The sequence below is a fragment of the Colossoma macropomum genome, unplaced genomic scaffold (assembly GCF_904425465.1).
Source record: "Colossoma macropomum unplaced genomic scaffold, Colossoma_macropomum, whole genome shotgun sequence".
Lineage (NCBI taxonomy): Eukaryota > Metazoa > Chordata > Actinopteri > Characiformes > Serrasalmidae > Colossoma > Colossoma macropomum.
Genome location: NW_023494786.1, coordinates 22,829,629 through 22,842,077, shown reverse-complemented (window position 1 = coordinate 22,842,077; position 12,449 = coordinate 22,829,629). Strand labels below are relative to the sequence as shown.

General features: G+C 40.9%; 1 protein-coding gene across 1 annotated transcript; it reads right to left on the bottom strand.

Annotated features, from left to right (window-relative positions):
- Nucleotides 1-304: 304 nt before the first annotated feature.
- On the bottom strand, nucleotides 305-10,492 carry hsc70 (heat shock cognate 70). Its single transcript, XM_036564222.1, has 9 exons — nucleotides 10,326-10,492; nucleotides 7,762-7,971; nucleotides 6,862-7,067; nucleotides 4,328-4,480; nucleotides 3,171-3,726; nucleotides 2,466-2,668; nucleotides 2,126-2,324; nucleotides 1,811-2,043; nucleotides 305-944 (listed from the first exon to the last, which is right to left on the bottom strand). Exons 2-9 carry the CDS (start codon nucleotides 7,964-7,966, stop codon nucleotides 753-755), a joined length of 1,947 nt encoding a protein of 648 aa, XP_036420115.1. The 5' UTR covers nucleotides 7,967-7,971; nucleotides 10,326-10,492; the 3' UTR covers nucleotides 305-752.
- Between the last annotated feature and the right edge of the window lie 1,957 nt (nucleotides 10,493-12,449).

Sequence of the window (12,449 nt, the reverse complement as noted above, 5' to 3'; positions counted from 1 at the left end):
GTTTACTGACAAGGGTTATCTGAAATATTCCTGAGTTCATGTGGTTATATTTATTACATAAGCATGTTGCATTTTGCATTTTTATTTGTTTTTATTTGCATGATAGCAACTGTCCTACCTTTTCTGGAATTGGGTTTGTACTTAAAGGCCATGTTGACTGGAAATAAAATAAATGAAAGGGTGGTCCTTGAGATTTGCACAATATTTCACATAGTAAGTGATAAAACAGAATTTTTTAACTGGCAAAGTTATGTGGCAAGTCAGCTTTTATTGCTTTAGAAATAAACATGTGCACACATCTGCACGAGAAGAAACCATCTTATTTTATTCAAGAGAGTGGAGTGGATGAAATGTTCACCACAGAACCTGCTACGTAGCTCAGAGTAGAAAAGAGGAAGTCTGCCAGGAAATGTAGCTACAAAGGAGGAAGTAATGGCACAAAAAAAGGCCTTGAGCTAAGCATAGTACTTAGTGTGACCAATCATCAGAAGATGGACTAAAGTTTATTGATTAAAACACAACTAATGCATAGTTAAATGCATTAATGCACTAAAATAAATATTGTGTTATTACATAAGAGACACACTGATTTGGTCAGCTGTATGTTGGTCTCAGTTGGCACTGGCTCCCATTAACAAATTCTATGAGATTCACTGAAATACGGCCTTGGTGTGAGGTGTGTTGAAAAAAGGACTCTTCTTTGTGGTTACTGATGCTTGAATTTCTCTCTCTCTGTCTGTATGGTTTTAGGTCTAGTCAACCTCCTCAATGGTGGGGCCAGAGGAGGCGCCAGCGCCAGCACCTGCACCTCCAGGGAAACCTCCTGGGCCACCAGGCATTCCACCTGGCATGCCCCCAGCACCCTGGTAAAGCTTGGTGATGATGGGGTTGCAGACTTTCTCCAGCTCCTTCTGTTGGTGCTCATATTCATCTTTTTCTGCAGTCTATGAAAGAGAGAAGGAGAATAAATCACACAACAGCTGTTATGTAATGTATGAAATCTAATACATGTTCATGATCCCAACAGTTGATATATTATTGGGGTCTAATAGCTACTGTAACTATGTAGCTATTATAGGATCTTCATATATCTTCCTGTTCCCGGTGTGAGGACACAGCAAATCTTAGTAACTGTTAGCAAATGATAGCATTGGTGTTGCACAAAAACTTCAGAATTATGGTTTCACTCTACTCTTCATTTGACTGCCATTACAATATTTTCATTTTTTCTGAACCTAACTAACATAAGCTAGCATACTTAACTTAGTGAGTGACACAGTTAGAGAATGTGATGTGAGAAGAATTGCCACTCAATAATGTATTCCAGGTTGGTCAAATGCTAGAGGTACGTTCATGGCAACAGTGAGCGCAAACCACTTTACTTAGCCAATGAGCTGATCAGCTTGCCAACTAATCAGCACTCAGTAGAAGTAAAGCTAGAGAAAAACAGAGACATACTGGTAAGTTTTCTTTCATTTTTTATTGGAATACACCCTTCCTTGGGGCAGTCATAGGCTGGAGGTTAGGGAACCAGCCCTGTGACCAGAATGTTGCTGGTTCGATCCCCTCGGCTGACAGTCCATGAATGAGGTGCCCTTGAGCGAAGCACCTAACCCCCAATTGCTCCCTGGGCCCTGTGGATAGGGCTGCCCACCGCCCTGGGCAAGTGTGCTCACTGCCCCCTAGTGTGTGTTCAATAGTGTGCATGTATGTGGGTGTTTCACTGCACGCATGGGTTAACTCAACCAGTTAACCAAGTACTTCCATAATCTTAATGGTGGGTGTACACCACGTGTAAAAGTGTCCTTACCTGGTTCCTGTCCAGCCAGGCGATGACCTCATTGCACTTGTCCACAATTGTCTTCTTGTCATCAGCGCTGATTTTGTCCTTCAGCTTCTCATCCTCCACTGTGCTCTTCATGTTGAAGGCCAGGGACTCCAAAGTGTTCTTGGCTGTGACCTTCTCTCTCTGGGCTTCATCCTCTGCCCGGTACCTGTCAGCCTCCTGCACCATGCGCTCAATGTCTTCCTTGGACAGGCGTCCTGAAAAAGGCAGAAGTGGTTAGATGGTGCGAGATGGAAGAAGTAAGCCTATCTGAGTCTGGGAGCACTTTTGTGTTGGTACCTTTGTCATTTGTGATGGTGATCTTGTTCTCCTTGCCAGTGCTCTTGTCCACAGCAGACACATTGAGAATGCCATTGGCGTCAATATCAAAGGTCACTTCAATCTGTGGCACACCTCGGGGGGCAGGGGGGATGCCTGTCAGCTCAAATTTGCCTAGAATGTTGTTGTCCTTTGTCATGGCTCTCTCTCCTTCGTACACCTGACAGACCAAGGAAGAAGGCTTTATTGTAGCAGACTATAAAACAGTTTACTGGGCTTTGGGGTGACCAGGTAAAAACAGAACTCAAGCAGATCTAAGACATTGTAATGGACTTAGCAATCTTCATTCAAGAGGGAGTACCTGGATCAGCACTCCAGGCTGGTTGTCTGAGTAGGTGGTGAAGGTTTGGGTCTGTTTGGTGGGGATTGTAGTGTTCCTCTTAATGAGCACAGTCATGACACCTCCGGCTGTCTCAATGCCCAGAGACAGAGGAGTGACGTCCAGCAACAGGAGGTCTTGGACATTTTCTGACTTATCGCCTGAGAGGATGGCTGCCTGGACCGCTGAAGGGTAATATGAGAAAATCAGAGTGTAATAATGTTTAACGATAGAAAGAAAATTTGCATTATTGTATAAACATACAGGTGTGTGGAGAATGGGTTTGGCCGAGTGTCAAATTCAGGACGGAGAGCCAGTCGGGCTGAACCAGCAGGCTAAGTAGCTGATGATATTCCCCTGTGCCTTGTTTCTGCCAGCCTACTTATAGTCATCTCTTCCCTCTGTAGGTGGCAGAGCCCAGAGACAGAAGGAGACCCGTGAAGGCGTAAGCGCGGAGCTGAGCAGAGCTAAGCTGAGCTGAACTGAACAAAAGAAAGAAAGGACTGAAAAGTCCCAGTGAGCGCCTTGTCTTAATTAGTCTGTGGACTGAAAAGCCGAGTGTTTTTTGCGTTGTGTATAAATAATAAAAAAGCTCTCCGTCTCCACACCTGCCCCCGCCATCCTCCCTCCACCCATTATTAAAGTTGTTAAAAGGTGCTACTAGACCACTTGTAATCTGTCACCCACCTGCCCCATAAGCAACTGCTTCATCAGGGTTGATGCTCTTGTTCAGATCACGACCATTGAAAAAGTCTTGCAGTAGTTTCTGAATCTTGGGAATGCGAGTGGAGCCTCCAACAAGCACAATGTCATGGATCTGGGCCTTGTCCAACTTGGCATCGCGCAAGGCCTTCTCCACAGGCTCTAGAGTACCACGGAACAGGTCAGCATTGAGCTCCTCGAAGCGTGCCCTGGTAATGGAGGTGTAGAAGTCAGCACCCTCGTAGAGTGAATCTATCTCAATGCTGGCCTGTGTGCTGGAGGACAGCGTGCGCTTGGCACGTTCGCAAGCCGTCCTCAGACGACGCACTGCTCGTTTGTTGCCTGTGATGTCTTTCTTGAATTTCCGCTTGAACTCAGCAATGAAGTGGTTGACCATACGGTTGTCAAAATCCTCACCCCCGAGGTGGGTGTCACCAGCTGTGGCCTTGACCTCAAAGATGCCATCCTCAATAGTCAGAATGGACACATCAAAAGTGCCACCACCCAGGTCAAAGATGAGGACGTTACGCTCACCACCAACCTATGGCAAGAAGAGCATATTTTGAACCTCATAAATATGGTGGCCAAGTGCCAAGGAGAAAATAAGACTACTTCTGTGAGACCCAGGTTACATGTATTTGATGTAACTGAGAAATAACTTCTACTCCAAATGCAAACTGCTTTGTAACAGTAATCCTTAAATGGTATGTGCATGCAAAACTATTGTGTCCTGATCAGGCTTGTCACAATTACAATATTACAGATTACAATAATTTGAGCTTCTGATTGGTGCTATAACACCTTTAGAGGGCAGCACTGAGTAATGTTTGTTTATTTGTGCTCCTGCTGTGTCTGTCTTTAGTTGGGAACTACTAAGCATCAAGAGCTAGAAAGCCTGATAGGTAATCGGCCAATTTATAACATTTAGGCTTGTATTTTAATAGTTGAATTTAATGAGACAAATTATTAATCCTAATTATTCATATTGCAATTAATTGCCAGTTAAAATCTCATGTTTGAGACAAGGCCTAGTCTTGATACTGACATTTGCTATGAGATTGGTTAGCACTCATTCTAAGTGACTTTTAGCAGTAAATGTACCATCTGAACACAACTGGACACAGCTCAAAGAATCAGTGTACCTTCTTGTCCAGTCCATAGGCAATGGCGGCTGCCGTTGGCTCATTGATAATGCGGAGAACATTCAGGCCAGAAATAGTACCAGCATCTTTGGTGGCTTGCCTCTGGGAGTCGTTGAAGTAGGCAGGTACTGTGATCACTGCATTTGTTACAGGCTGAAGAAGCAAGAAAACAGCAGGGAAATGTTTTATTCGGTGTATATTTTTCATTTGACAAGGATTTCCAACCTTGTGATTGCTGTTCACATGAGTTCACTTGCTAAGGTGGTGACAAAAAGCAAACAGTGACACTCTCAGATAACTAATGTCTGGAATTATTCTGTGAAGCTTTTGTGGAAACAAGCAGATGTTCGAGTGCAAATGATGAGTCAGCTGCAGTGTGTAAATTCAAGCGCCAGACTACCAGTACCTCATTTACATTCACGCAGATGTCTAGGTAAGGAGTCAGTAATTCAGCATTCTGTGGCTTGTGAGCCAATGGCTGTGCTTGTAGGTGGAGTTAGAGGTCCAACATTGAGTCCCAGTGAGTAGTTGCATTAATTGTTTAAACCAATGTGGATGTAAAATAAGTACATCCACTTTTGGACTGGATTTCCATGTTCACAGATTATTAGTATGATTGTTTTTTTTCCAATTTTATTCTTATATTTGGTATTATAGATGATGTTAATAATAGTGTTGGTTAGTTAACTGCAAATCAAGCAGCTGTTTTTAAGTTGTCACTCAAAATTAAGTTTGATCATACAGATGCACTAAAGATGTACTTGATGAATAAATAAACTGTCGGTGAAATCTGCGTGCATATTTTTTTTTCTCAAATTAAATAACAAGATTTTTTTGAGTTAATTATCTTGCGATAGTTTTCTGAGATATGTTTTCTTGAGAGAGTGTTAGGTTGTTTCACCCACTCTGGACTATAGATGGCAGCAGTATGCTGTTTGGGGAGCAATGTCCACTTCCTCCTAGCATTTTGGAGTGCATTCTGGTTAAAATTGGTTGAAGTTCGAGGTTCAGTAAAAGCCTGCCAAACAATGGGTTATGTTTTCTCTATATATCTTGAGATACATTATCCTGTGAAAATGATCTTGAGGTAATTATCTCGAGATATATAATCTTGAGATAATTATGCCAAGAAAATTATGTTGGGATGATAAGTATAAGGTGAAAAAATCAAAGCAAGCAATCGAAGAAAATACTAATAACTTATGCCCTGACAGATTTTTCTGATTCATGATTATCATTCAGTTAATAAGGACTTATTATTCATAACTACTATGAAATCTATATGTAAATTATGTTGTTATGAGAGTGAAATGTAAGCCTATAAATGACCCCAACAGTTTAAGGGCTTAATACATACACTGTTTATTCCTGATATTTGTCTTGTACTGTCGAATGTTAAAGCTGTTGCACTTTGCCTTGACTAAGGAATGTATTGTGCAGTGCAACCTTGTAGGAGCAAAATCTTTTATCACCATTCTTGTAATTCTTGCACATTTTTATATCATTTGAACATGCAAGCAGGTATGCCATGAAGAATAGATGAGTCGAATTGGTCCAAAATCATATGAAATAAATATTGTTGCGTTAGCTTATGTTGAAAATAACTTTTCCTTCTCCTCTGAAGTTACTTTTTTGGAAATAGGCAGCTTTGTTCCAACAGAGACAATGATAAACATCTTCCAGCACCCCTGAAAAATGGACAATTTAATAGCAAAATTTGAATTCTCAAATCTCAAAAAGCTTGTTTATGCTGGTCTGGTGCTGATTTAGCTGGTCACTCAGCGAGGTCATGCTGGTTGACGAACAGGCCAGCACCCAAAAAAACAACTGGCTGTTTTTCGCTGCTGATGCCACAATATGCTGTTTTTGCTGAGGATGAGCGATGTTGGTTTATGCTGTTTGTTCTAGCAGGGCAGCTAGATGTTTCTTTTCTGTGTATTGGTTAACAGGCCTGCCCTGTTGTTGTTAAGTCTACATGTGAGTGATCATATGCCCTGCAGCTACACACACAACTTCACCAGCTAAGCACTACATCAACAACACTATCAATTGTTTGAATGTTTTCATCAAGTCAAGCGACCAAACACAGCTGCATTAGTTAATATTGAGGCTTTGTGAACAGGAAGAACGTTGCAGGGTAAGCATGTGATAACCAAAGATGTGCGAAACCAAAGTGTCAAAATGGACTGTTTTAACATTTGGGAAACATATGTGGGTGTTTTTTTTCAAAGACGTGTAACAAACATCACCTGATAATTATCTGCAGTTTATTTTTCTGAGAACTCCTCTCTGCACCTTTCTATTCAGAGGCAGAAACCTCAACATTTCAGTATATGTTATACATTTGAACTTGACTGTGCGTTTATGACTTTAATGGCATCTACTGCATGTCCTGAAAGAGTAGCAGGGTAGAGGAGAAAAGCGGGATATTCAGTGTAGAGCGCTTACTTTAGTCTTTGTAATATATATACTGTATGAATAGGGGCTCTTTTGACCTTTGGAGTGGCAGTGATTTCCTCCAGATTTCTTCTTACCTTGCCCAAGTAAGCTTCAGAGATCTCCTTCATCTTAGTGAGGACCATGGAGGACACCTCCTCAGGATAAAAGGTCTTAATCTCTCCCTTGTATTCCACTTCCATCTTTGGCTTGCCCCCATCACTTATCACCTTGAAAGGCCAGTGCTTCATGTCTGACTGCACCACTGGGTCATCAAACCGTCGGCCAATCAAACGCTTGGCATCTTTGCGAAAACACAAAATACAATGTGTTTGTAAGCACACATTCAGACTATATACATATGTGTATGTGTGTCAAATGACGTTTTCTGAAAATAAAATTTTCTGCTAAATTTAGTCCACAATATCTTTTAATTTACATGTACTGAAATACAATATAACATAAAATATAAAATGTATCATAACTTTTGTACAAGCCACATTGTATTTCTTAGCAAATAAACAGCAATTGTGTATAAAAAAAGAGTAAAAGTGTGTCCTCTGTGATGGATGTGTTAATCTATTTTCACTTAGAAAATCAACACAACATGTCATTTCACACCAGGGATGTCAAACACATCATTTGACCAGGGAGTGTTCAAACATATGGTTGTACATTGTTATATTGATAATACATCCATAAAAGGTGAATTATATATGTAATGGTCAGCATAAACTTTGCATTGCGCAAAAGAGTGCGCAATGCAAAAGCGCACTCTTTTCAGCTTCACCTGTTGTGAAGTTCATTATTTAGTATTTAGTGTCTGTACTGCCATCCCGTGGAGTAGACTGACTGCTACAAGCACAAAGCTGTCTTTCAGAGAGCTTGCTATGCACAGCCTGTTTCTGACCAGTAAACTTACAGGCTGCCCAAGAGCCCACAAAATCACCTTCAAGATGCTGCGAATGAGATACAGTTCACTTTACTCAGTGTCTTACCAAACACAGTGTTGTTGGGGTTCATGGCCACCTGGTTTTTGGCAGCATCTCCAATCAATCTCTCCGTGTCTGTGAAGGCAACGTAGCTGGGTGTGGTTCGGTTCCCCTGGTCGTTGGCAATGATCTCCACCTTGCCATGCTGGAAGATGCCAACGCATGAGTAGGTGGTGCCCAAGTCGATACCTACTGCTGGACCTTTAGACATTTTGTCTGAAACATGAGGGACATAGCAAGTGCAAAAAGAGAGAGAAAATGAGTGAGAGAGCTATGGTCCAGCTGCAAGTATAAATGGTACACAAAGTGGGCATGCTGCCCAAGGCCATTCTAGAAAGCTCTAGAGCAAGTACCTGCTTGGCTGTATGCCAGGAATAAAAATCATTCTTGAAACAGTCACACATTTCACTAGACAATCTGCAAAACCTCACACAAATCCCTCTATTCATAATTATATAGACCTGCTTTCCATATAGAACTCCTATGAACTTAGAAATTGATGTAGACTTTATGCAAGAATGCAAGAAGGCAGAATAAAATGGTTAATGTTTTTAACTATTCATGTTTTAACTTTTAGAAATATGTGTTTCTGTAGTACTGAATAAATCTGTAGCAAGAGGTGGACGATATGGCAAAAACAACATCACAATACATTTAGACATTTTCTCGTTCCATTATTTTGCTTTTCTGAGCTTTGATAAGTTGGAGAAAATATTCGTACAACAACAAAAAAGTTGCTTCACACACTGCACCACAGTACATACAGCTAAACAAGACTAATCATGCTCCCTTTGTATTAAACACGCAGTTGGTCAGTGTTCTTTAAAGCTGTACTATGTATGGTTTTTTGTTAAAATTAAAAGAAGCAGTGTTACTGAGCCAGGAGAAAAAAAGGTCTCAAATCCAAAATCAGCATTTTACTGATGAAAATATATGACAACAGCAGATAATTCACTTACATCTTTGGGTCATTCAGCAAGTCTTGACTGAGTCCTATTTGAATACTTTCAGTGGCGTCACAATTATCAGATTCATCTGCTTTAAGAAGGGGTCCGAAGCACGACTCACATTACAAAATTTTCTTCTGCATGTTGCATGCAATTTTCACCAGAGAGTTCTCCAAATCCTACTTACATAGTGTAGTTTTAAGTACTGAAAAGCATATTGTGAAGGCCCTATCACTGGAAGACTGTGAATTCGAGCCCTTGTGATGCCACAGAAATCTGTGACCAGGTTTCGAAGAGAGCATAATTAGCCTTTCTCTCTGGGTCTCCTATAATTGGCCTCGCTCTCCTATCAATTAGCGTGGTGCTAACCAACGCGGGCATCTGTTAGTTGAAGTAACAGGATTGGCAGTTAGCATTCTCCTCCAAGCGTGTTGTGCTGTCTGATGATAGTTGCATTAATGACAGTTTAAAAAGAACTTGTCTTGTGTGTCTTGGAAGAAGGATGTGCTAGCCTTCACCCACCCAGGGTTCAGTAGTGTGTTGACACCACATTGGGGAAATAACTAGGTAAAAAAATAACAGCATATTGTGACGTGTAATTAATCATAATTACATTATGCATCATATTGACCACCTCTGTCATTAGCACTGCTGGACTATGAACAAACAGTTATCAGTCATTGTAAGGCTTATAAATGCTAAATCAGCTAAACTGACAAAGGAGAATTTTAGCTGTGTTTAAGCTACATGTTGTTTTCCAGAGCAAGCTAATGAGACAAGAGCACATTGCTGGAAGCAAGCAGAATGTTCTCTCTCTCTTTAGTTTGGAGCCAGTATGGTCATGTGGCCTCTGCACAAATCTGGCAGTGTGCTAAATAAAATCAGCAGAATTGGTATTTTGTGTGCTGTGTAATCTTGTGTGTATCCAGAGTGAAACATGTTCTTATATGTGCAAAGCCAGTTTGGTTTAAGATAAACTACAGGATCTTATTTCCCCAGCAGTGACACGGCAGAGTGTGTGTGTGGTGAGAGATAGAGACAGAGATATAGAGAGATAGAGACAGAGATATAGAGATATAGAGATAGAGAGAGAGAGAGAGAGAGAGAGAGAGAGAGAGAGAGAGAGAGAGCATGTATAGTTAAAGTTTATAATTCTAGCTTGTGTATAAATACAGGATTCCTCATTAAAGCCAATATCATCTTTTTACAGTTTTTATTGTAGATTGAAGCACTGCCTCAACCACTGACTACCTGCCCACTAACTACATAAAGGTCATCAACTCTATAAACTTTATTCTCAGGTGAAAATTCCCCAGAGTCATCTTGTAATTCTGTTACACAAATGACTACATGAGTCAATCTCTGCAACTAATGCTAGGTTTCAGCACCAATGAACTTGATTTATTATTTGTTGTGATGCATACAGGCACAGATTGTACAGTTTGGTCCACACCAAAGAACACTGCCACCTTGCCAGCTGGAGAAGCAGAAGCCAAAAAAAGAGTTAAAAGCAAATGAACAAAGAAAGAAAAACAGGACAAAATGGACTCAAGCAGGACAAACACAAACCCAAGCCCCAGTTTTTTGCAGGCTATTTGCAACACCTCAGAGAAAACCTTTTACCTTTTTTTTGGTTTCAAGTTGCACTTGAGAGATAAGTGTATGGAACGTATGTGTCTTCCTCAGCCCACAGACAGCACTAGTGTGGCCTCGGCTTAAGCCCCTCTATAGAGCACTGCTGGCTCCTCTCGCACTCCTGCCCCGCTGGAATCAGAGGCAGAGGCTCTAGACTGTTCTGCGTTTATACCCACAGCAGCCAGAGAGATTCCAGCGGGCGGTCACCTGACCCTGCCACACACAGAAAGTTCCAGACTGCATTGCTCATGTGTTCTGGCCCAGCCAACTAACTGCCTGGAACACTAGTGCACTGTTAGCACTAATGCAAGAGCACTACTGAGCTTAGAGACACTGTTTTGGGACACATATAGTATGTCCACAGCCAAATTATGTGTATGCACACAATATTAGAATATTCTTAATGTTCTTTCAGACCTAAGTAATGCGAAGCTTGTTGTTTGGCTAAGTTGACTCATTAGGCTGCAGTGGGTCAGATAAGCATGTGCTCTGAAGTGATAAGCTCATAACTAGGCACTGGAACTGAACAGCGTTTAAAATGGCTTTCCAACCTAAACCTGGAGCTTTATATGTCATTTGTTGTGTTCTGTAGCACAGCATTATATTCCTCAGCTTCACTGTTTTGACTGAATTCATGGTTCCATCCTTCATCAGTGTTCTCTTACTACAGTGCCCAACATTATTATTATTATGCATCATCATACAATCACTGGGAATCTCTGTGGTACCAACCAATCCTGATTGCTCGCATAGACAATGATCTATAGGGTAATAAATACAAATAAGCTAGCGCTCGCTTGCCTAACAAGCCTTTGCTAGCACTATAACTCTGACCTTGGTTGATAAACAGTAATTCTATCTTTATTCAGTGCAATACAGATGCCATAGAAAGGAGCTAAGGACTCAAGATAGCCATGTAGCTATAGTGTCAACTTCAGCTTTTAGTGTCTTGTCATTTCTATAATTGGAGTAATCCATTCTCACAGTGGTAATGATGATTTGAAGACAGTTGCTATAATTAAATGGCTGAGATTTGGCTTTCTAACAGTAACGTTAGCCCTATGACTTTATTCACCAGCTTAGATAAAAAAAAAAATAATAATAATAATAAACAAATAAGCCTTTCGCCTGATGACAGCTGGGATAGGCTCCAGCACCTCACCATGACCCAGAAGGATAAGCGATTTAGATGATGTGTGTTTGTAAATAAATAAAAATATTAAAACAGCTTGCCCCCAAAAATCCACCCTAAATCAGTCAATTTGTTAAGGATTTCTCCCACCTTCAAAATACATCATCAGAAAGGGGTTTTCCTAGTTTTTAAACTGGAAAATCTACCTATGGAGACTGTTGCGATGCTGCTGTAGGAGGTGAGTAATAATGTTTACAACAAACATAGCAATGGTTAAATTTTTCATTTTGGCCAGTGTCTCTTTATGCTTTACAGTAAAGAAGTAAAAGAATGTGAAAGAAAACACAACTGCTCTCTCCAGTTTATTCAGCATGGATCTCTTGTCCTTTTGAATACGGTGAAAGCAAAGCTGCTTGCACTCTCAGCTCTATTCTTCTTTCAGTGAGTCAGTCTGAAAGGTTGCTTAAATGTCACACCGTAATCTTAAAATAAAACCCAAACGACATCTCCTTTCCCTCTCAACAACCATAGCCCCCACACACAGACACAAAGCACACTTTGTTCATGCACTGTAGGCAGATTTTAAGGAAAAAGCAGTGGATCCAAGGCAATTCCCCCCAAAAACATCTCCAATTCTTAGGACAAAATTCCAAGGAAATAAATGATTGATTTTCAATTAACAACCCTCTTAATTTGCCAAAAGAAACTTTGAGTTGCCTGTCTTTTTAAAGCACAGCTAAATCTTCTTCAATATTCTAACTCTGCACAGCCATTTGTGCTGCACTTCACTTTCAGCAGGACCCCCACACACTCCTTCCAGAACGCAGAGAGTTTCAAAGGGACGTCCACTCCCCAGGCTATTTCTGACCTTCTGATACTTGAGCACTGCCAGTTATCAATTGGGATCCACCACACCGGCTCTTCTAGAAGGTGCAGTACTCTGGTAACCTTACACTTAAGCTTTCTGAGAATTGACAGTG